We start from the raw sequence: 25,322 nt of genomic DNA, 5'->3' as shown, positions 1-25,322 counted from the left end.
TCATAATAATGATAATAATTTATTTATTCAGGTAGAGGAAGAGTCTTTGGCAGTGAAGAACACAGGGACTGAAGGTGATTTAATGAGAACATTTTAAAGTGAAGTGCTGCATGGAGACAACTAATTGGTCCAACTGGGCCATTAAGTCACCACCAGTGAACCAGAGGGAATATTAAGCAAGGAACATTACCTGGTTGCACAAACATTTGATGATGGCACAAATAGCATGGCATTTTAAGATTTGTAGGGATTCTGCAAATGTGTGGCTTTATGTGACAGGTGATGAGCGTAGGTGATGTAGCTGTGAAGCTATGATGATGTGCCCGTGAGACGAACAGATGGGTGTTTACTGAGTGAAGGAGTGTTTGGCTTTGTGTGAAATAAAGTTAAGAGTCCCTCAGTAAAGGTTCCCAAGTGTATCACAGTAAAATCTGGCACTGGCTTTTTTTTTTTCAACATTTACTTTTAAAAGTCCTCCATCACTCTCCAATCTGGAATACATTTCTGGCCTTAATTGTGTTACAAAAACATATAAAAAGCAACAATTACAAACAAAAATAGTAATTCATTTAGTGAAGAGGGAGAAAACCACTTACAGGGTGGCTTGCTCATTCTTCTGTATTCACATCCCATTGGCATCTTTTACCAACTGACAAGTGCAACTCTATATTTCATATAATGAAGGGCAAAGAGGTACAAGTATGCATCAGTTCAAGACACTTTGTATGGTGTTTTCCTCTCCAGGAAGTCAGTTCCCTTCTCTTCTCTGTTCTTGCACATCTATTCTATTTCTTTAAAACACGTCTGAAAATGTGAGGGAACGTCATTCCGGATAAGAAAGCAACTCATCGCTACGCCCTAAAGATAGGGCAGGTAAGGCCGTTTCAATATTTGCCGAGGACTTGTTAAAACCAAGTACTGGAACCAATCAGAATGCATCTAACACTGCATTCGTCACATAGCTCACAACATGAGAGGGGCTGGTCACACACGCAGAGTGCACACTGTGCACGAGCTGGACATGGCAGCTAATCAGGGGAAATAATGACATCACAGCTCCTGTCAATCAATTGATCAATATCATTCAGAATACTGTCAGGGGTCCATTCATTCATCGATAAAGGCAACAGGACACCCAGTCCACTTCTTCAGTTCTGCAGTCTATCTTCTCTTTCTGCATTCATCACACTTCTATCGCCAGAAAGTGAATATTCAGCTACACAGACATCACAGGACAAAAAGGAGTTCATTCAATATCAGAATACTGTTGGAGGTCAGGAGATCAGCTGCTCCCATTACATGTGCAAAAACCTGTTGTTGTAAAGAGTGGAGGCCACTTGGGGTCGCTGTTTCACTCCGTCACAGGCGTCACTAGTCAAAAGTCAAGTCCCACTGGCACAGCAGTCACGATACACAGCCATGTTCCATGCTAAGGCTGGGCGAAGGGCTGGGAAAGACAAGGAGGGATGGCACCGGTCAGGGTGGCGAGATAAGAGTCAAAGCTCTTAAAGAGTCTGAAAACTCATTGGGATCCATCAGCAGTCCTCTGGATCTCCTCGTCCATTTATCCATCCAGCCTCTTCCTCTACAACCCAGCAGTTCACATCAAGCCCTGTTTGGTCCTGGAGTGGAGTAAGGGCAAACAGCTGGGCCGCTGCAGTCCGGGGTCACAGCGTGACCTTACTGAGTCTGAGCGACAGGCTGGAGCGGTGCTGAGTGCGAGGGAGTGTGGAGCTACACCGGCTTCGCAGCTGGACCGTCCGACTCACTGAGCCTCGCACCCGCAGCAGGAAGTCAAAGTTAGCTGAGGTGTTCATGGCGTAAAAGACGTTGGCGTTGTCTGGGATCACCAGCTCTGAAAGAGGATAAAGCGGACATTTTGAGTATGGTTAAGCCTATTGGTGTTAGTGTCAGCAATACATGAGTCATTTTGGTTCATTAAGTTTGGGAAACTGCTGATCAGTGGAAAAGAATGTAATAATTAAAATGCTGTACTATATGCCCTGTAAAGATCTAACTATGTGGAATAATAAAGATACAATTCAGGCACATTAGTGCAAATTATATCACAGTTTTAGCTGAGGTTCCATGAAACAGATTAATAAGACTCATTTTAAAAGAATAGGCAAGTTTGTCTTACCCCTCTCCTCAGAGATGACTTGTACCAGCTCGTATCCCTCCTCTGGCTCCACCTCTAGGTTGTGCTTCGCCATGGCTCTAGAAATTACAGCCGGAGTCTTGTCTTGGTTGGTCAACTATTTTGGGAACAGACAGAAAAAAAAAAAACTCATTTAGGGTTTTATATACACATATCATGTAAAAAATGTAAAACTAGAGCATCTCACTCACACAGGATATTATTATCACATATTTATTTACCAGTATGCTCTTGTAGAGATTCCCGTTGCCGTGCTCCAGGCTGACTCTTATGATGCATGCATCTTGGGCCTGGGTGTTGTAAGCTAGGGTTTGACTCGCGGAGCTGGGTGACATGGGTGTGAGCGAGATGGAGCGTCTGTGGGTGCAGGGGGGCCCCGGGAGTGAGGGAGATGCAGGAGTCATGGAGACGCTGGCTGTCGACGAGCTGGTGTCCATGGAGTGGAGTGACGTACAAGAGGAGGATTCTGATAGCTGAGGAGGAAAATAACTACAAGTTAAAACCTCAGCAGGACCGTTTTATTCCACAAATGCCCCGAATCATAATCTGATTATTAATTTGCAGTTATTTGAGGTACTGGAGCAAAGTCACACCTTCAGAGCTCAGAAGAGATTAACTGAATTGTTTTTCATATGAACTCAAATAACAGAATTTTGACAAAGAGACCGCAGAAAAGGGACCAGAAAAATTAGTAGCATGTTTTTTTTTCTGTTTGGTGAAGGTTGTTGTCAAGATATTTAGGGATAGTGGAAGGCCTTCTCTCTCGTCCCAGAGGCAGATTCTTCCTTCCATAAAGTTCAGCCCCCCCTCCCACAACTGATCATTTTCATATAGTTCCTAAGACTGACCAAATCCAACACGTTCTCTTCAGAGCTGTAACACACCTTGTTCTGCTGGGAGTCGGAGGTGTGAGTGGGAGCGAGGCCCTCGCTGTCTGACGGGCTGCTGGAGTCACTGGAGGACACGCTGACCGAGTCCATGCTCTCCCCTGAGCTGCCAGTAGGTGGCGAGCGCGGCGTCTCTCTGACTGGTGAACTGGCTGAATTACTGTCTGTTCCAAGAAACAGCCTGCAAAGAAGAGGAAGCCAGTTATTAGATAATAAAATAAACAGGTCACAGCAATTCACTGCTTGAATATGACAGTGTGACATCTCTAATGGGACAAATGGATCCCCGCCAAAGGACTCCATACTTAATTTCAGACATTTAAAACTACACCCTCTTCCATTAGCTTCTATTAGCGTCTGTTTTCTGGATGTACTCACAGGCTGAGTCTCTTCACCATGCTTTTTCGAGGTTTGGGGGAGGTTGGACTGCTGTCACCGAGACCCTCAATCTCACAGGACAAGGCGTAGCTGCAAGAGGAAACACTGATAATGAGCTTTAAGCATCACAGAACGTTACCAGATCATACGCCTGTTGGTTTTAAGAACCTGAGTTTTCCGAGAAAGAGGGAGGGAAAGAGAAAGCACCATACAATAGATCAGTGGGGAGTGAAGACGTGACATAAGAACAGCAGGGACAGGCGAGGGGAAAGGACAGAAAGAAGCTTTTATTGTGTGTTCGTGAACAATAGGTCCACCAGACCATGACCACATGCACTAATTTGTTTGTTATCTCATGGGTGATGGTGAAATCATGAAAGAAGGTGGTCTGAGTGAAGCAGCAGTACCTTTCCTCCTCACTGAGCTGAGACTGCCTCTTAAACCAGCGGAGGAAAGACGGCACTGGAGTCAGACAGTAGCTGTTGCAGGCCGACTGGAGCAGCTTGATCTGAGCTATCACCTCAAACTCCTGCAGGGACAGAAAGTGACCAGTGTCAGAGCGGTTGAACTTCAGTCGACCTCATCATGTGATAATTGTCACGGCGTAATCATGTCAGAGCAGGCCGCCTTCAGCTACACTCACCCTGCGTCTCTTCTCGAAGTTGATCAGACCACCCTGCGGAGGACACAAAGAGCACGCTGTCAGACCCTGGACATCACATACCAGTGGCTGCTTAGACAAACAGCATTAGGTGGACCACTCCAAAAATGGACCGACAAAATTCCTCACGCACTCATGGAAACTTACGCCCCAGTTTGTGACAGCGGTTACACAGATAGACCCTCAGATCTGCGGAGCTGTGTAAACCCGCAGACACACGGTCTCAAAAATCGACACACACACACATTCAGCAGGTGTTGAGGGGTTTTTCTTACCTCTACTAGGTCAGGCAGGGCTGTATCCAACATGGTCAGGTCAGTTAGAAAAGTCCCCAAGTACGGTATCGTTCCTTGCATCGCTCCCTGTGGAGACGAACAGCTTTTTGATATCTTTGAAACCACATCTAGTTTAAATAAATACTTAAATGACGCCACAATAAAGCAAGACACTAATTTTACACTCTAGTCCTCATAGTTTATAGATGCCAGAGTGGGTTTTGTAAAATACAACACAGGCTTAATGCAAGTACAGCACACAGTGCACTGTGTAAACAAAGCTAAGCATGTGGCTTCATCGTCCTGGAGAGGCTAGAACTCACTTTACAGTACATTGCTCTAGAGGAATGTGTTGTTTTAAATTATAGAGCCCTGTTTTAGCTCTCTTTGAAGAAAAGATTCATTTGTCTGGCAAGCTCTTAGTTAGCCAGTCTCTGTCTCACCATTTCCTTCTGCAGCTGTAGTCTCTTGTGGGTGCGTTTCTGGTGCTCCTTGGCGCAACTCTCCAGACTGGCAAACTTTGAAGTGCCTTCCTGCAGGGCAAACAAAAAAGATTCAGCTTCAGTCCGCAAGACTCTTGCCAGTGAATGAATGCATGTCTCACATCTGACAGTTACATCTACACACTTTAAAACAGGGATTTTCACAGAAGATACTGAATCTAAGTTTGCAGATCCCTCAGATGTAAAATAAAAGTTACAACTCACCCTCATGAGGAGCTCTCTGCTGGTCAGGTAGTTGTTGTGATCAGAGAAAATGTCCGACAGTTCCTCAAATGTCTGCATGCTGTCTCTGTGTCAAGCACAGATTCAGTTAAAAGACACATCAGCTAAAATACATAGTGTTGAATATTGCCAAAAGGCTGTGAGATTATCTGCATAGTTGAGAGATTGGGAGCTTACTTGTGCACACAGGCCCATGCCCTTTTCAGCCTGTACAGAGGGTTTGACTGCAGCGCAGATACAATGGCTCGCAGAGATGAGAAGTTTTTGCGTATTCGACACTCCTGTTAGGAGACAAAAAAACATTCATAACTAGGTCCGTTTTTGTGGAGGGTTTATGGATGAATTTGTGTTCGTGTTTATGCCAACCTGAGCGATGTCTATCCAGCGCTGGATGACCCGCGCTCGGACATGCGGTCTGATCTGTCTGTGCTTCAACACTGTGCTGACTACGCAGGCCGCCACAGCATTAAACTGCGTAATAGTGGCTCGAATGGTGGGGGCGCTGTGCTTGTTGTGCTTCTTATCCCTCTGGGACCAGATGGAGCCCAGGCAGTGGTGGGGCACCACCTTTTTAAACAGCAGCTAGAGCAGAAGAACAGGCTGATGTTAGTATGACGACACTGAAGAAACATCGCAGGGATGTAACCTGCGTAATCTTTCCCTCCCACACAGCTCGCACTGCCAGACAGCCTCTGTTTCCATCTCATTTCCCTCCACTTACTGCGTCCATGTAGGTAAGCTGCTCAGCCACCAGGTCGGCATCAAACGACAGGAAGTCCTCCTGGACCTCGATCTCCACTTCCTCCTCCTCCCCCAGGCAGAAAGAACTGTTGCCGTGGAAACCAGCTGCAGGCAAGCAAAAACAGATTATTTAACTCAGAGGAAATTTGATACTTTCGATGAAAACCCTAATGGTACAGGACAGCATGAAGGAGTATATGTTGAAATAGGATTTTAATGAGAGCCTTTGTTAATTACCATCAGCGTCATCCATGCCAGCCTGACTCTGCAGCTGCTCCAGCAGACCCTCTGCCCGTCTGAGAGCCTCTGAGCCTGGCAGGGCCCTGCGCAGGTAGTCCATCAGCATGTGAAGACAGGGGTAGTCAGGGGGCTCCTGGAAGTCTTCAGGACACTGGTCCAGCCAGGCACGCAGGATAGAGGCCAAGACACTGTGGTAACATCAGGGGAAGATTTGAGAGTGTTAGGAGAGCTGGAAATGATAGGTGGACAGGTGTGCTACATCAGCTGCACTGCTGAAAGTTGTTATCTATAAAAAGCTGTCCATATGGAACTGATAGCGTATAAAAATGTATCTCACTTTCTGATGGCTCCATTGGTTTCAGAGCCTTGGCATCCGCCTGTGTCTTGCTTGTTTTCTTCCACATTTCCATACCTGAAACAGAAGATAAAGGAGAGGGTAGATTTAAAACCACTAAAACATATGTTCAAAGAATTCACTTGGCTTCATGTAACACCTCACTCCACCCCTACCTGTCTAGCAGTAACTCCAGGACAGTCCGAGTGCTGGCAAAGGCTCTGTAGGTGGACAGGAAGATGGAGGTGTAGGTGAGGTCGTTGTCTCCAAATGCTGTCAATAACGTCTCCACCAGACGCTCCAGTGTGCCGGCGCGGATACTTCGGATTTTGCAGGTCTCCAGCTGGCTCACCGTGTGGCCGGGAGGCAGACGATCCCCCTCCGCCTAAACACATAATTTGACACTGTTAAACTGACGCAAAGTGAACTGAAGACTGCTATTGTGAATTGAAGTTACTTGGCTGACGGTTCCCAAGCTTTCTTTGGATGAACATCATTACAAATTTATACTGAGCTCTTAAGCTTTACAATGTAAAATTACAGGTGTGGAAGAATTCATTAAAAGATAAAAAAAAAGATGGAGGGAGGGAGGGAGGAAACACAGAGGACAATCGTGCCTATATTTAATTCCAACTTCCCCAGATGTGTCCGACTATTGTGTCTACGGGGAAACAGAATGGGTGGTTACGAAACAGTCGGAAAGAGAGAGAGAGCAGGAGAAGAGGTGGCACAGGCGTGGAGAGAAGGAGACCTTGGTGAAGTAAGCGCACTACAACAGGAAACGCTCCAATCTGCTTTTAATCACAGCAGACCCCTCCTCCACCGTCCCTCCAGACAGAGAGGAGGACAGCAGCACAGCCAAGTTCTCCCACCTCTCCCCTCTGATAACAACTCAGTACACCGAGAAATACCATTGTTTATCTCTGTGAGATGACCCGCTGTACATTCTCTCACACACACACACACACACACACACACACACACACACACACAGGCTTTGATTGTTCCTTTCACAATGAATTAGAAATACACTGAATCTGCAACCAAATCTGCTAACTACTATACACACTGTAAACAATACATCTGTGTCAGCCCCACTGATTGTAATTGCTGTTGCGTACAATTGACCGCTTATAGTAAATATACTGATGCCTCAATAGGGATCGCTCTCTATTCTGTTCTATTCAATAGACAGCACTGTATAAAGCCCTCACGTTGTTTTAATTAGCTTGAATACAGTTGGCAGCTCATGTCGTCAATACATCAATACAGTTTTTAAGCCTCAGAGCTGTTATCTGTTGCTTCATTTATGGGCCAATCCCCAACCCCCATGTCGGGCACAAAGACACAACAGTGACACAGACAGACTAACAGCACAAGAAACTGATTCGTTTTCTTGGAAACAAAGTAATTCCCGTATATCTGACTTATAATTTTCTGGTTCATGCATTACTTTAGTTGTTGCTGAGAAAACACGCAAGAGAAACTAATGATAATGCCCCTAATTGGCTCTTCTGTGCAGTATAATAATATACTGTTTAACATCTTATTACACTGATATAAACAGCTCAGGGGAGGAAACAGCACTGAAAAAATGCACAACTCAAGGAAAAGCCTTTAATGCCCTTTTTTTTGTCATACCAGCGTTTTATAAAACACCGCCGTTCACGGGAGTGAGCAGTTTTCTTGGCAGCCTGGAAAGTCAGGAAATCACATGCTTTAGCTAAACAGTCCAGGTCTGGTGGAACTGTTGATTTTCAGCAGGCAACTAAAACGTGTTATCTAAACTGGGAGATTTACAGCTCAAATGTTAAAACAATAGCTCCGGTGGTGCACAATGCCGAGAGACGCCCCACAAGTCAAAGGCATGGTCTGCTTTGAACAATAGAGCTCAGCTTTTCTGTTTTTAGGCTCAGCAGAGTAACTGGGTTGCTTTTATGACGCATTTACAAGTGAGATTATTCCACTTTGGTCAAAAATCAGCAGCTCAAATTTTGCACTGCAACAGGTTCAGCGAGTGGAAAAAGCATCAGATTTACATGGGCATGATTTGTTTGTTGTTGAGGGTTTGAAACTTGGCTCGTCTCTCCTTTGAAAAAGCTTTGTCAGCTGTGATTCTGTCACAGTGCGAGACATCAAACAGGCCTACTCACCCCTAGCCATCTTGCTCCCTTGTTGGCTGCCTGCTGAATCTGAACCCTCTTCAGTGTCACATTGTAGATGGCTCCTTCCTCGACTTCCTCCCCCCAGTCCTGCACCGAGCTCTGAAAGGAAAGAGTAAGAGGCAAAATGCAAAAAGGAGAGTTAGGATAAAAACATACAACGATTTCCTGTAAATAACTGCAGGCTGCAGAGCTAACTTCCACAACAAGTGTCATCTCAATACTTTAACAAAATAGGGACTGACGTATTTGGAAACTTCTCTGAGAAAAGCAGAAGGAAGACTCAGAGAAAAAAACACAGAAACACAACCACAGCACTCGTACAAACTCAAAGCAAAAGAAGGACTAAAGTGCAGTAAAACATCAAGAATGACCAACTCCCCAACCCCCACTGCTGCAGCCTGCCAGGCCTCCCTCCCTGTCTTTACTCCCTCTTTTATTCCCTATCCATCTCTTTCACCGTGTCCCGGTCTCTTTGGAGCTGATGTCAGAGCTGGACAGCTTTCCTGGAGCTCAGTAAGTTGGAGATAAGAGCCAGAATGGATGAAGTCTCCCAAACAAACCCCTACACAATTTAAAAAAACACAAACATCTGCATCACTTTTTCTCTCTGTTGGCATATCATTGTCTGTTTGTCTGTCTAATTATACAAGCAAAGAGAGCTTGATTACAAATAAGTGCCTTGAGAGAACAACCACAGTTAAATCAGCTCATAATACTACACGGATTTGAGTTCATCTTGTCCCATGTGCACTGCGTCTGTCTCTGGTTGTAAATCACTGACAAACAGCAGAGTGCATAAACAAAGATGCAGCAGAGTGAAATCAAAACTCCTGCTCAGGGAGAGTGTGCGCAAACACAGCCCAGGATATGCCGAGACGTCAACATATGGATACAGGGACGAAAAAAGAGGCAGAGACAGCGGAGGAGCGGGACAGGCCAAATATTAACACTATGCATGCAGTATCATGGCCAAGTCCTCACACACACACACACACACACACAGATACACACACACACACACACACACAGATACACACACAGGGCAAGATCACTCTCACTTTTCCCCACTTTCATTTACACAGCTCAGTGGCAAAGTCCATGCTACTCCCCAAACAGTGGAGCTGCCAGAAAAGAGGTCAAGGGTCAAAGTCGCCGTTAACAGGCTCAATGGAGGCCAGTGGCACTCGGCCATGACTGAGCCATGTTTGGGTTTGAACAGAAACATGTGATGCCAAAATGAAAAGAAAGCCCGAACCAACAAAAAAACAAAACACACAAAGAGAGAGAAAGAGAGAGGAGGAGAAAAAAAGAAAAGGGACTTAAACTGACTCTGGCAGATTAAACGAGCAAGCATGTCTGTCCTTGCATGTCCTACGCTGAATTTGTCTGCATTCCCGTCCCCTACCCTGTTCAGCATCTTGTCTCATGGTCAGCAACCTAGTAAGTCCATGCTCCTCTCTCTCTTTGCCACTCTGGCTGCTGCTGGATGGCTGGCGCAGAGACAGATAAATACATCAGTGCATGAGTCATGCAGTCCACACACTCCCAAAACAATAGCGGGAGGTCTCTGTGCTGGCCGGCCCGGCCTGCTGAGTTCACAGTCTGCACACACAGCCTGCTTTTTGTCAACCACAGAACTGGAGGTGCTTTTCAGAGCAAAAAAAAAAAAAGCTCGCTTTGTGCACCAAGTTTGGGGCTTATTGTCTGACAAAGTTCCACGAACCTGCACGAAAACCAAAACACTCAAAGTCAAAGTGATATTTCCATTCAACAGAGAGAGGAGGATGGGATGCATTACACAGGAGATAGAGATGAGTTTAGAGAGAGAGAGAGCAAAGTATATGAAATGAGGCTGGGTTAAGAGGAGATGGGCTGTTTACTCTGCACTAACTTCCACAGAAGATGCTCATACCGACACAGGGAGGACACTAAGGAGAGCAGAGGGCTAAGCGGTACACTATCTGAGCTCAAATAGTGCTAATCAGCCTATCAACTGGGTGTGAAACAGTACTCCCAAGATAACAACAACACCAACAACAACAACAACTGTTAAATCTTTGGCGCTGATCTGTTGGCTTTTGTGTTTTCCTCGCCTGCACGCAGCTGGGACTCGTGGAGAGACAGGGGCCTCGCCAATTGTTCCCTCTCTGTTTCTCTGCGGGCCCCCAGACAAAAGTTTTCATATCCACCATCAGGAAGGGGAAAGCTAGCGGATCGAGTTCATATTCTGGCGGAGTCGGCAGGGGATTTTTTTTTAACGTTTGCTCCCCCATCCCCACGTTTCCAAACTTTGCGCGACAGCTTTACGCCCCGACAAAGTAGGTTAAACTGGATTTAAAGCCTAATATCAACAATTACTGCGCAATGTTCAACTGTCCCCCAAACACCCCCCCCCCTGCTCTCCTCCTCCTCCTCCTCTGTTCCCCTTTATCCGCTACTTTCCCAAGCCTACAATCACCCCTCCTTTTTTTTCTCCCCCCCTTTCCCTCTTCAGCCTCCCTCCCTCTCCCCCTCTCTTCAAAACCACAAACTCAACAACAGAGCACAGGATGGAAAGCCATGAGAGTTTTTTTATGTGTGTGTGGGTTTTTTTTTTTTTACCATTTTAGTTTTCCAGGCAAATTTCATGGTGAGCGTTTCTTTCATGATCCGGGGACAGCATCAGAGCTCGGGAATAATCCGCCAGGGAAAGAAGAAGATGTGTTCCTTTTCCAAAACAAATCTCTGATCCTCAGTGAAAATGTCCTCCTCCTTCTCCGCACACTCACTTTCGTCCGCTCCGCTCCAAACTCCAGATCCTCCTCCTCTCTCTGTCAGTGGGCTCTCCCTTCTTCTACTGAATGACCAAACTCCTCCCGCTTGCACTCACGACAGTCCCGTTTAAACTCCTCCTCCTCTTCCTCCTCCTCCCCGTTAGTCCGGCTTTCATCACACTGACAACAATGTGCGCGCTCAGACGCAGGCTTGTGGTCTCAGTTTGCGCAACTCACCAAAACACGAGGATCACAAATCACTTTCCTATGAAATTCCCATAAACATTTGAATATAGAGGTTTACTTCTGCTTTATTTTACATTGTTAATGTAGTCATTAGATTAAAGGAATACGATTTATTCTTTTATCTCATTGTGATTTTGCTGCTGTTTTAGGTTTTTATTTTATCTTCAGAATAAACGTTTTTAGTGCTATTTTGTGTTTTATCTTTTTTTTTAATTTGTATTCTAACTTTTGCTTTTCTTTTTTACATGATTTTGTTCACCTTATTTTAGTCAACAAAAACATTTTACACAAGACAACAGATGTCTTTTGCATGTGAGCTGTCACATGATTGTTTTCTTGAACAGGACAATGTAAATGCTTAGAAACCTTCCTGATGTAAGAAACTCCTCATTTGGTGAAATGATTTGATTTGATCTTACTTTAGTTCAGGTTTCTCTTGTTTTTCATCTTAAAACAACATGCTTACTCACATGCGCACATGTACATTGAAAGCAGGGCTGGTAACCATCCATTTAACACTTGGGGTGGGGGGAACCTCCCTTCAGGGGGTTCTCTGGGGAACTTCCACATCTGGGTTCAAAGGAGAACCCAGATGTGGAAGAGCGTCAGGGCGTTCTCATTAAATGCAGTTGAGGTTCACTGGGAGCTGGAAATTAATGTCAATCGGTGCCAAATTTTATGCACATTAGAGCATTAAAATGGTCCAAATCGATCACTGGGGTGGACAATTGGATACCTTTTGAGTATTGTTCTTGTATGTACCCCCAACGTGTACTGTGATCACTACTCTGATAAGAGTTTGCTGTAATTGGCAATGCAGTGAAGCAATACCTTCATAACATGACTCCAGATTAACAGATGTTGGACAAAATCTACAAGTCTTGTTCTGTGTAAAAACACTAATGTATAAAATGTAGCTGAAGCTAACATGAGGCTCCAGTAGTCAGAGTTCGACTTATCAAGCTGGTAGTTTTGTATTCTTGTTGAGTGGTATGGTATTGTAGGCTAGGTCGTGAGAGGCACTTAACAATAAAAATAACAGAGGTGAGAGGAGGCTACAGAGGTCAGTTCAGAGTAAGTTTAACCAGTCATATGTCCAGTAACTCTTGTTTACGTAGTCACACAAAATCCAACAAATTAAAGTTGACAGCTGACTAAGAAGGTGTACAAACCTGGTATATGTACACTGTGTATCTGTGAGTTCCAAGTTCAGATAGCTCCTGAATTTTTTCTTCTTATTTGAATGTTTATTATCATAATCCATCATTTCTCATTGTTCATTTTTCTTTTCAGCAATATTATAATAACTGTTCACCTGTCTGTGTAGATTTCAGCTTATTTGCACTTTGGTTGGCTTTATCAGTTTAGCGCTGTTAACTTAAGGCAGCAAGCTAAGCTATACTCTGTTTTGTTTACATTTGTGTAGAGTTGAAGCCTGCACTATTATTTACTTTTGACTAATCTGCTTATTTACCTGTATACATCAGTGTTCACAGCACTGTAATGCACATTAACATCCACATTTCATGTGTGCGGCCTGAGCTGTTTTGTGTGTGAAGCAGCTGCAGCCTCATAGCCCCTGTGTGGGACAATGCAAGGAAGGCCATAGATGCCGTCATCAGTACTGTGCATTGTCAGAGACAGGAGAGGAGAATGGGCAACAGTGTTCCTCTGTGAATGTGGCCGCACACGTACTCAAACGTCCCACTTGTGTGAATAAACGGGAAGATATGAATCAAGGGTCGACTTTGTGAGGGGTCTTTTTGTGCAAAGTTGTATCGTAAATGTATATCAAATGTGAGCAAGGAGTGGTTCATACATTTGTTAGTCCATTTAGTCAGCTGATGACATAAAGACATCGCTGATTCAGAGTCAGGAGACATGAATGTTATGGTGTGTATTGTCATCTGGCTCAGTGGGAGAGGTGGCTGGACCTGTTGCGGCCCCCTTTTCAATATTGTCTACCCACTCCTCTAGTTCCCATAGCACCAACACGTAACCGCTACGTCATACTCAGCGTCACCGGCTGTCACACATCTCGCTGTCAGTGCACCCACACACACAAGGTCCCCACTTTTGGCATCACCCCTCCCTCCCAGGTTTGCCTGGAAGGCACTAAAAGGCCAGGGAAGCCCGATACATGTCTACGCCAGCGTTTCTGCGGTGTGTGGTAATCATACTGCATGTTTTATCAGTTTTTCTTCTTGCTGACTCTTCATCTGGCTGTATATCTGGCTGGGCTCCAGTTCCCAGGCCGAGCTGCCTCGGTGTCCAGTTGGGTCTTTGGAGCTCTGGGAAGCCCAGAGGGGCAGTGGGAAGGTTGCGACCTCTCACGACCTCCAGCTCAGCTCCGGGGGGATTGACGTGTGGGTCTCGCGGTGGGAGTGATGTCATATCTCAATACAAACAAGACGTCTGACAAATGTGACAGCTGCTGCTCCGTCTGATGGATGAGCAGATGAGTGCACACATCTTTCAACTTATTCTTTCTCTGGGTCCAAGTCCATTGGAGTTTACTAGTTTTATTATCCCAATGCGACGCATCAGAAAAGACAGATCCAGGCCTGCTTTATAGGTTAAGAAGTAGGAGGCTAGATTTCAGTAAATGTCAGAGCTGTTCTTAGGTATTTTGGTCCAAATCCAAGTCAAGTCCAAGTGTAAATCCAAGTTAAAGGAATAGTTCAACATTTTGGTAAATACAGTTATTCACTTTCTTGCCAAGAGTTAGATGAGAGAATCAAAACCTCTCTCATGGCTGTATACTAAATATGAAGCTAGAGCCAGCAGGGGGTTGTCCTTGCTCTGTCCAAAGGTAACAAAATCTCCTTGAGGGCAAACCTCTTAAACTCATCAGTCAACACCATGTCTCTTTGTTTAATCTGTACAAAAAAGTGTAATAAAAAAAAAAAAAAGCTGTGGTTTTATACGGGGTTGTATCCAGGACTATTTCTTGACCGGAACCACTCATTTCCTGGCGCCTTGTCACCACCTTGAGACTGCTAATTGCAAGTCAAGCTGCTAGTCTCTGCAAGGATATGAATGCTGAACACTACATAAAATGACGTGAGATGCTGATAGTGTTTCATACATAAATGATAGCAGGTTGTTGTATCTGGATAATCTGTAATACAGCTGTCAAATAAATGTGGTGGAGCAAAAAGAAAGGTAAAAGTCTCTATGAATCAGATTTCCCGTAGCCCGAATGTAAAAGTTAAAGAGAATGTGGTGATGAATGTAAAGGTGAAAGGCGTCTTCATGTAGCTATTTTTGAAAGGCTATCAAAAATTACACATGGTATTCCTCCACTGTAATACAGGCCAATCTTCATACCAACTTTTCTGTTCTCTTAGAAGACAATTTCTTTCAGTTCTATTTATTTGCAGGGATAATACTCATCGATCAGCATCACTGTAAATGTGCAAGTGACGGCTAATTTTCAACTGTTGTCCCTTGCTCAGAATTCAACATAGCAGATAATTAATACAACACAACAAAAGACGTAATCAGACTTAGGAAAGCCCTGAACTAGGGAAGAGCGGTTTCTTATAATGGGTTCCTGCCATTATTAAACTTCCCAAGTACGCTCTTCTCTCTGTTCCACAGAGTCAGAACAGGGAGCTACAGAACAGACAGAAAGGGGACAAAAACAGGAGGAGCGCTGTTATTGCACCACTGTGGGGAAAAACGCACATTCCAGGAAATCTCCCACTTCCTGCCTCCTGACTCCAGCGAGCCTGCTGTCCTCATACCTGACTGGCTGGGGAGCCTCTCTGGCCTGGAGCGAGGAGAGGAGAGGAGAGGAGAGGAGAGGAGAGGAGAGGAGAGGAGAGGAGAGGAGAGGAGAGGAGAGGAGAGGAGAGGAGGGGAGAGGAGAGGAGGGGAGGGGAGAGGAGGGGAGAGGAGAGGAGAGGAGAGGAGAGGAGAGGAAAGGAAAGGAGAGGAGAGGAGAGGAGAGGAGAGGAGAGGAGAGGAGAGGAGAGGAGAGGAGAGGAGAGGAGAGGAGAGGAGAAAGGGATTCCTTATGCTAGTAGAATGGGCAGCACAGGCCGACAATCAATGGGAATCACAATCCTGAAAGGACAGAACCAAACCAGACACACGAGAGGGCAGTAAATGGAGGTGGGGGGGGCAGCATGTGTAACATCTCAATGTTTACATCCAAGATAAGAAGGTCATGTATCAAAGAAAGTGTCGGACAGTGTTGAGATTAGCTTGAAAGGACATTATCTGTACTGTGAGCGAGAGAGAGGGAGGAAACAGAGGGGAAGAGTTCACAGTACTGTCAGAAACTGAGAGGATCCATACTGGCTGAAAGACTAGCGTGATGCAACAGGAACATCTTGCACTGGCTTCCAGAGAGAGAGAGAGAGAGTGAGTGATTTCACATTTCAGACCGGAAAGAGACTCTCTGCTTTCTTTTCTGCTGGAAACAAGTAAACAGCAGGGAGGAGAGTCATCATTTTATCCAGTGAAAGGAGTATCAGCTGTGTCTGGAGCCAAACCTCTGTGGAAACTCTGGAAAGTCATTACGTAAAAAAATTCAAATGGAGAGGATCTTTCCTGCTTCCATATCTGGACCTAATGTGTCAGTGCGTTCATACTCTGTTCTTGTTTGTACATTCTTGGTGTATTGTGCATGGGTATGCACACGGTGCGTTTCACTGTATGTTTGTGTGAGGTTAGTGGGTTTGTGTTTCCAAAGCATACTGCCCAGTAGAGGGCAGAGTTCATAAACCACTGTGTTTATCCAGAGTCAGCAGAGGTTTTAGCCGATCAGGCCAGAGCAACTAAACCAAAGAGGTTGGATTTATGATGCAGGGTCAGGATGATCTGTTGCAGCTCAATAAAACTGAATAATGACACAATCAAATCAGCCTAAATGGGATGTTGAAGAGTAGTCAAGCGGTGGCAAAGGACTTTAAGTTTATTTGATAGCTATTTGATGAGCATCAGCAGATGAGTGTGTGTGGATCCAGTAGCAGCAACAATGAAAACACAGATGATACGGACATGCCGGGTCTTCTCTTGTAACACACACAGCTGCATTTTCTTTTTCTCTTCTGTCTCTTCCTCGGTCAACTGAGCCCTTTGTTCAAACAGCCACATTAAAGTACTGTCTGCCTCTCTCCTTCTCTCTCTCTCTCTCCCTCCTCTCTTATGTCATGTCTCTGCTCCCCTCAGATCTATTGTCCTGGCTGTTGTTAAGCTCTCCCTCTTTCTCTCTCTGGATGGGTGACATCATTAGTTTCCAGTAAAGTCCAGAGCTGCAGACCGAGACCCCTCCTCCTCCTCCTCCTCCTCGTCCTCCTCCTCCACACTCCACATTAAACACAGCTGACCCTACAAACCAAGGCTTATACTTCAAGAAAATGTTGCTCAAAGTTTATTCTTTCATTGACACCAAATCTACCAAATCATTTGTATGCGCAGAGATGTTTACGCTATGAGAAATTGTGAATTGTTTTTTCAGCCTCCATATGGAGTCAGTTGGAGCGTTGCACTACAGCAAGGATAATCCTCTCTGGAGCGATCATGACTCAGATGGTATGCTGGTAGTTAAGGTACTTTCAGGTGTCTCTGCATTTAGTCGAGTTACAATAAATGAGACAAGTCCCTGCACACATGCACACACTTCCCCCTTTCACAGGGCCCCAGCCCTGACCCCCCTAGATCTAAGCCCCGCTAAGCCCTGAATGAATCGGTCTGGACTAGCTGGGTTGTCTGTCTGACCCCCCGCTAATGAGAGATGGACCATCTGTTGCCCAACAGATACATGCTACCCTTAAGTTGTCACATATGCAACAAAAACAACACACCGCATCTATGAAGCCGGTAGCACACTGGTGATAACTGCTGCTGCGCTAAAACAGCAGAAAACTACACAGCAGACCATACATTTCTTAAAACAGAATGAGCAAAATCACACTTAATTTACCCTATTTCTGCTTTACTTTTACTATATATATATATATATATATATATATACATATGTGTATGTACTGTATGTGTGTATACATAAAAATTCTGGTGCTTTTGTCAGTTCTGAAGGATATTACGCTGCCGTCTGCAGTGCTGTTAGTGTTAAATTGAAGTGTGAAGCATGTGTGTTGTAGGAAATGAAACTGCGTAAGTGATGCACACAACAACACATACAGCTGCTAAAAAAGAGGCAGGAGCTGAAAAAACACAGCACAAAAACAAGCATGGCTGTTGCCATAACACAGAGCAAAGTATGTGATATTTATTATTCAGTGAACTTTGTAAAGCACTGTGAGACAACTCTGTTGTGATATTGGGCTATACAAAATAAATTGAATTGAAAAATTGAATTGAATTATTCTACCAAACCAATATGGATGCACTAGATACTGTATAAAGCAGTAAGACATATATATATTTATATATAAAACATTAACTTGCACAAATACAGGAAGTTTTTCCAATGCTAAAGTTGGTGTATTTCTATGTTTATCCTAGTGTTTGACCTCAGTAGAGTTAATAATCTGCTGACATACATAATGCGTGAGTGCTGACACTCATGTTATTAACTGTCTTCCGGACACCTGCAACCTCCAGTTTCACACACTAATGCCATACACACTCATACACACACGCTCTTTCTCTCTGTCTCTCTCATACACACACACACACACACACACACAAACACACGCATGCACACACACACACACACACACGCACTCACATGCACTAATACACACATCACCATGTCAGCTTGATCCTAGTCATGCATCCTGGCTAATACTGCAAGCCCTGCCTGAGCGGGAAAATGAGTAGAGAATTTAGTGTCTGTGTGTGTGTGTGTGTGTGTGTCACACACAGAGCTGCCAACCTATAAAACCCAAACCAAATCAAAGACAGTGCTGCTGCACATGTTGCCTCCTACCAGCCCACACCTAAACACACACATACACACACACACTGCCACATAACACACACACCCATCTCCATATGGTGCGATGAGTTTCTGCTCCAGTTGAGTGAGCTGCTCCTGTGGTGTTGTTGCGCTGGGATGGAGGCTTGGGTGACAGGGTCAATGCCGGCAGTATTGACTTTTCACACCAGTCCTATTATGTGACCTAATTAGGCCCAAAATCACAATATGAACCTCTGCAGAGCTGCAGGCAACTAGACAACTTGACACGCCGGGGGTCACCCAAGTGTATAAACACCATCTTAAGTGGTGGATGGAATAAAAGGATGACCGAGACCTGGATTTTGGAGAAAAGAGAAGACTTAGACTTTACTTTACTGAAGTCTGGTAGTTTGTGAATTGTGCAATTTGAGACAAAAGCAAGGACAGAAATGACAGGACTGAAGTACATCTTTGTCCATCCTCTTCTGTATCATATTGTGAGTGCTTACTGGGTTAATCAGTGAACCCAGCAAGCAAAAGCTAAAGAACTAGTCTCAGCCGGATGAATGAATCGCTGAAGAGTCATCAAAACACATGACGAGCAAGACTTTAGGAATAGAAACAGTGCACGTCACAGAGCATCAGCTTAAAACGTGCACTTCTCTGTTCAAAAAGACAAGAAAGAGGAAGGAGGAGTGCTAACTCAGCGTTCTTGCTTTTTTTCAATGGAAAACACGCCAGTGTCAAGATCCCCCCCCCCCCTCCTTTGTCCCTGTTTTCCCTGAACAAAATCACTTCTGCATTTTCAGCAAATGACCCGCTGAGGTTATTGAACTACCCTGCTAGTTATTGTAACCCAACGAGCGTGATGCAGCGGCTCATATTCCCTCTACTGGAGTTTTTATTGATCAGCCTGATGCTTAATTACATTGTCCTATCACTGACAGAGAGATATGGGCATAAAAGAACATTGCAGACTTCTAAAATTCAATTAGAGCAGGAAAATGTACTGTGATAACCTGCTGAGATGTGTGTGTGTTTGTGTAACACTCTCATTTCTGTGCAGCTCGGTTCAAGCCCGGTCACGTCCTTTGTTATTCCTTCTCGTGACACATCTTGCAACATCTGAATATCTATATTTAAAAGATGCATTTTCAAGATCCAAGTTTATTCTTTGTCATTTCTTTATCATCAATTTCAGTTGCTCCATCTTCCCATTGATCAGCTCCACTTGTGAACAGTCATGTGTGTTCATGTGGGAGTCTAATTGTCCTCACTGGACTTCAGATAATGACTGACACCTCAGCACTCCTCCCTTGTCTCTGACCTGAACTGTGGACCTGACAGCTGTCTGTTAACCGCACAGCAGGGTGATTACAGGGAGGTAATCAGTCCAATCACTGCATTTATGACTGCCATGGTTTCATAACCTCACACAGGTTAACTTGAGAGAAGAGTGATCAACACCTGAGAGCAGTAAAAGGCAAAGTCTTTGTCCTCCCAGCCAGCGTGTGCCAGCTGATGGACTCTCAAAGTACCACGTGGAGAGATTGTGCACTTATTGCTTTCTATCACAAGAATTAATCTAATTGTCTGAGATCTTCTGTGCTTTCTGGTCACAACATCTTGGTTTTGGATGCTGCTGCAAAAGGCAGGACCCAAACAGTCACATTTCACTTGAAGCACAACAACTACCTCGCTGATGGTTTTATTCTTACATAACATTGTTATTGCATCCATGTTTATTGCCCTCTAACCCGGCAATGAGGGCAATAACAACTCAATACTGCAAAAACAGTCACAAAGAGGATGAGTTTCTGACACAGTGATGCACGTAAGCTGAGCCTCACTTTGGCTGCAGTATTCAGAGAGTGTCAGCATCTGCAAGCTAACCTCCAGTCTTCTTAGCCTTTGAAACAATTGGTGGAAACAGTGCTGTGAGATGGGAGGACACGTCAGCCAGGATGTCAGATAGGTGACGAGTAGGATATACTGTAGAATACCAAAACTTTGACTCAAAGCATACATACAAGCACTGCAGTGTGATAGTATTTTGACAGATTTTTACACAGATTAACTATTATCAACGAGTTATTTGATTATCACAGTAATTATACTGGGTTTATGGGGTACTAAAGTTATCCCTGTTGGAAAATCACCTTTTTGCTGTCATAGAATATCAGTACTGGAGCAGAAGAAGCTGAAGAACACATCAGCAGGCTGGTTTTCTGAGCTCATTCTCTTTATTGACTAAATCTCAATGTGCCATTCGTAAACACCAAAAATATTTTCACTTTAGTCTCAATCCCACAAGTGCACACGTGCAAACAATTAGCCACAACTAAGCTGGGGTAAGCTGTCACTGCAGGTTGTTTTCTGGTATTCACAGAGTTCTGAGGAATCTCATTAAATAGAGCTAAATACACGAAATCTATGCTGGCATGAAGTGCAATGTAAGCATTTTTTTTGTCATGACCCTCTCTTGGCTGACACATATTAAAGTCATCATGGCATTTGGGTTCTGAAGTAAAGTGAGTAATGTCTCTTCTGTGAACTCTGACCAGTCAGCAATACTGGGCTCACACACACACACACACACACACACACAGAGTGACCAATAAGCGGTAGTTACAGTGAATGTGAATTATTGCGTTTCACAAGAGGTCAGCTGTCCTCCTGTCTGTGCCACCAAAGGTTACTGGGTAGTTATTGTCAGTTGTCGGCTTATTAAAATCTCATTGAGTTGAGAGGAACCGAAGCGCAATAAATTGAGAAATAACAAACCAACCACTGACTGATCTCTCACTGGAGCAAACTGATAAGTTGAGGGTGTTTTTGATTTGGTCTCAAAGTGACCCTCGTTTACTGTACATTGCACTGGTGGTTTATGTAGCAAGTGTAAACCACCAAGTGCAGGATGTGTCACTACCAGATGTCCCTGATACCACCAGACGGGACAGGAATGCTGAGTACAGAACAGCCACAGATTTGCTGTGATGTACTTTTCAGCTGTAGTCACACACTGCTTTGTCTCTCATGCACACACATAAGAACATACACAAAGACTCCTTGTGATTTTTCTTTCCAATCACTTGTCCCTGATTCTCACAATCACCACAGACATCCAACGCACAGATTGTGAAGGACTCACAAAAGGCTGCCAATCTGCTCCTCGCTGCATATCTTTGAATATTTATAATTCCAAGTTGTTTTTTGTCCCAAAGTTATTCCCCTGACTGCTCCAAACACTTCCCACGTCACTTCCCATTCCCATCCTTGAATCTATCAGAAGTGACCGAACCTTTGACACCGAACAACACTACACACACACTCCAAACAACAGAAGGCACAGGAAGGTCATTTGTGTGGAGGCCAACATCTGCTAGATTGTTTAACAAGACTGGAAGTACCTGTGCTTCCCAGGAATTAAAACAGATTTCCACAAACACACAATTATTCTGCGTTTACTCACCCAGTGGCGTGGGCTGCTCTCCGGGGAACGAGGCTGGTACCTCTGCAGGGCGACGCCTCCTTCCCCCTCCAGCAGTAAAGTGCAATCCAGGTCTGGATAGTGGTGGTGAGGACCCGCAGGCCAGGGCAGCAGGGTGGCCAGAGGGTAATGTGAGATCATGCTGGCCGCCTGGATCAGCGGCAGGGGTGACAGGGACGCCAGGGCATACTTCTGTGTGGATGGCAGAGTGGAAGGAGACTTCTTCAGTAGAAGCAGTAGAAATCTTCAGGTGATGACGAGGAAGATGGAAGAGGACTGACTGGGCTCCTTTAGGTCTTGGTTGCCAGATGCTTTGGTCACCTCCTCTCTCTTCAGTCTGCCTGCAGACTAGAATTGTCCTCAGCTCAGAGGTGTGACTTATAATAACTCCCCTCTCTAGTTGTCCACCTCTGGGTTCTCCCTTCCCGTTTCTCTCCTTTCTCTTCCAACCACACACAGTTTCTATCTTCTCTTCTGTTTTTTTTTCTCCTCTCCCTGCGCGCGTGGAAATTGGCTTGCCAACAGCACTCAACCACATGAGTGATTAAGGTCTATTGTCTCTCTCTTTCTCTTTCTCCCTCCTTTTCTCTCTCTCTCTCACCCCCTACATTCATACTGGCCAAAGGGGGCGGGGTTATAACTTGGTGGCCTGCCCCCCTCAAAAAACCTACCCACTGACTGAAGAGTGTTTGACTGTGGAAGAATGTGAAGAAAAGGAAAGAAAGGCAGGAAAGCTGAGATAGAGAGGAGGATGTTATGGAAGAGGTTCTAAGAATTACTAACAATAGCGGATATTTTCCATGATGGTTGGAGTTTTGGACTCATTTATGTTCTGTTGAATCCCAAAGTGCACTTGTTAAGTTTTCAAACAAATTTTAAATCTTGTTCTCATTGTCGTGAGTCACTGCCATTGCTGGATAACTTGTCCCTAAAGCCTTTAAAGTCTTTTTACACTTCTTAATAGAATAGAAGTACTGTAGTTTAGGCAGTCCTGTGCCCGTAATATGTGATTCATAGACTTTTTTTTCCATTAAATTGAACAATTTCAGGTGTTTGGATGTACGGACAGCTTCATAAAGTTACTGATTCAGCTCTCTGTTAAGCAGTACAGCTTGATGACATTTGTGACAGCAGGGCAAAGGTCAAACCATAATAAATGTGTAACAATTATGGAGAGCATGTGTGTGTGTGTGTGTGTGTGTGTGTGTATGTGTGTGATCGAGTTCAGGGTAGGAATAAGAACCAGTCATGTGTAAAACACGGCCGTTGCCAAGAAGAGGATTATCTGGGACCAGGCAGTGCTGCGGCACACACACACACACACACGCTGTAGACGTAGATTCAGCGGTTAATATTGTACAAAGTGTGAAGAAAGTTGCTTCCTACAGTTAGATGCTGCAGTGTGAGGTCAGACGTTGCACCCTGTTTTCTCAGGTAAATAAACAGCCTTTGGAAAAACACCAACACCAGAGAAGCATCCGGTGATGTTGAAACAGGGGACAGGGATCAACACACACACACACACACACACACACACACATGCAAACACCAGTGGTAGAAAGTATTGTACAGTACATAATTGTACTTGTACTTCAGAGAAAACACTGCTGTGGCATCAGATAGCCTCCGCTGAGACTTGATCGGTGTTGCGGCCATGATTCAGACCTTCACTCTGACTCAGCATGACAAAATTCCTTTGGATCCTTAACACACAAAAATGCAATGAGACTCCACCTAAAGTATGTTTATATTTAGCACTGACTCATGGTTGGAAGCCATGGATGAAGAAAAAAAATCAAATGTTAAAATGCCTCTCTAATCAGAGCAGATAAATGAAGCTCAAGCTGAAGTGCCTGAAGAAGAAATCATTTAACTCTGAGTGACTCTGTGCCAGAGTGATTGCTGGGAGTGAATGAGGGCTTGATGGGCAGGAAGAGTGAGTAAACACGGTGCCTTGTCTTCTGGCTGTCTGGATGGACTTCCAGTGAACCGGCCTCAGCCCTCCTCTCAGCCTTCCTCTCCCCCTCCTTCCTCCATTTCCTCTCCCTGTTGTTGCTCCATTTCTAAAGGACCCCCTCCCCATCCCCCTTCACTTCACTTCACTTTAATATTAGTATGTGGTGGCTTTCACTGGACTGATGCAAAGCAGTTTAGTTTTAACAGCGATAGATATGAGGAATTGACATTGAAACTACCAAAGCATTGTTGTAAGTTATCAATAATATAACTTTATTTTCTCTTGCTTTTTTCTCTTCTATCAGCTGCGTCTCCGCTTACACATATATCACACGTGTGTTTTACCCTTCAGTATCACTCGCTGTTATTGTTCAGTGAAGTCCTCAGTGTTCCCTTCACTTTTTTTTTGCTTTTCTTCTCAGTCTCTATCTGAGTGTGCTGACACAGTCACAGTGTGGCCAGCACCAGTTTACACAGCTGGGAAGTCAAAGCTCTCTAAACTCTCTCACACACACACACTTTTATACACACTACACACTCAAGATCCCCTCAGCCTGGGTCAATACAAACAAAACCTCTCTCTCTCGCTCTTAGTTTCTCCCTTACACAGTGCCATGCAAAAGGAGAAATCTCTATTGAACACAATAGTAAATACTGTAACTGAGTTTATGCTCATGCTGCCACATGAAATAAAAAAGTGCTGGAAGTATTCAGATCCCTTCAAAGTAAAAGCAGCAATACTACAATGAAAACAGATTATATGTATAAATCCTGCATTTAAACATTTACATAAGTAAAAGTACAAAAATATTATCAGCCTATGCCATTGTAGTGTTATTATATACAATATTATTTGATTATCTTACTGATGCAACACTGTGAAAGTCGTATTTTAATACTGTAGCTGGTTGAGCAGGAGCTAGCTGTCACTGCTTTAAATATTTTGAATACATGAATATGCATCATATTTTAAACGCAGATCATAAGTTTTGTATTTAAATCTGAACGTGAAAAGAAACTTACAACTATAGCTGTCAGATACATGTACTGGAAGTGCAACATCTAACCCTATGAAATATAGTTTAAGGTGGTGTAAAATGGAAGTGTGATAGAATCCTGGTGCAAATGAATTAAATTACGTTCCACCACTGAATACACATACCAACAACTAGAACAAGGCAGATGCCGAATAATGCCATAATGTCTCAGAATATATGAATAAGAGCATGTTTGTCTAAGTGGAGTTCAGATGGTGAGACATCACACATGCAGTAGCTGAGCCACCATGTCACAGCTCCACACTGCTCTCTGCTGGTTAATTTAGGAACACAACACACCATGAACACAAAAACCTTAATCCTTTTCTTCCTTAATCCTTGTCAGGGATTTTTTTTACAGCATGAAGCAAACACAAAACATATCAGATTAATAGATGTATG

At 44.2% G+C, this 25,322-nt stretch overlaps 1 protein-coding gene across 2 annotated transcripts; it reads right to left on the bottom strand.

Moving 5' to 3' along the window:
- On the bottom strand, positions 1-22,278 carry rgl1 (ral guanine nucleotide dissociation stimulator-like 1). 2 transcript variants are annotated; one of them, XM_070832761.1, is made up of 18 exons: positions 21,910-22,278; positions 8,553-8,663; positions 6,576-6,784; positions 6,403-6,477; positions 6,063-6,253; positions 5,806-5,930; positions 5,451-5,666; positions 5,262-5,365; positions 5,067-5,151; positions 4,803-4,892; positions 4,360-4,446; positions 4,067-4,099; positions 3,831-3,952; positions 3,424-3,513; positions 3,043-3,226; positions 2,380-2,631; positions 2,141-2,255; positions 1-1,855 (listed from the first exon to the last, which is right to left on the bottom strand). In XM_070832761.1, exons 1-18 carry the CDS (start codon positions 22,066-22,068, stop codon positions 1,668-1,670), a joined length of 2,436 nt encoding a protein of 811 aa, XP_070688862.1. In that variant the 5' UTR covers positions 22,069-22,278; the 3' UTR covers positions 1-1,667. The 2 variants fall into 2 exon arrangements, with proteins under 2 accessions (XP_070688862.1, XP_070688863.1); XM_070832762.1 differs by lacking the exon at positions 21,910-22,278 and adding an exon at positions 11,166-11,377.
- Positions 22,279-25,322: the final 3,044 nt, after the last annotated feature.

The sequence above is a fragment of the Pempheris klunzingeri genome, chromosome 6 (genome assembly GCF_042242105.1).
Source record: "Pempheris klunzingeri isolate RE-2024b chromosome 6, fPemKlu1.hap1, whole genome shotgun sequence".
Taxonomy (NCBI): Eukaryota; Metazoa; Chordata; class Actinopteri; order Acropomatiformes; family Pempheridae; genus Pempheris; species Pempheris klunzingeri.
The sequence above is the reverse complement of the archived record's forward strand: the minus strand, read 5'-3'. Positions and strand labels throughout refer to the sequence as shown.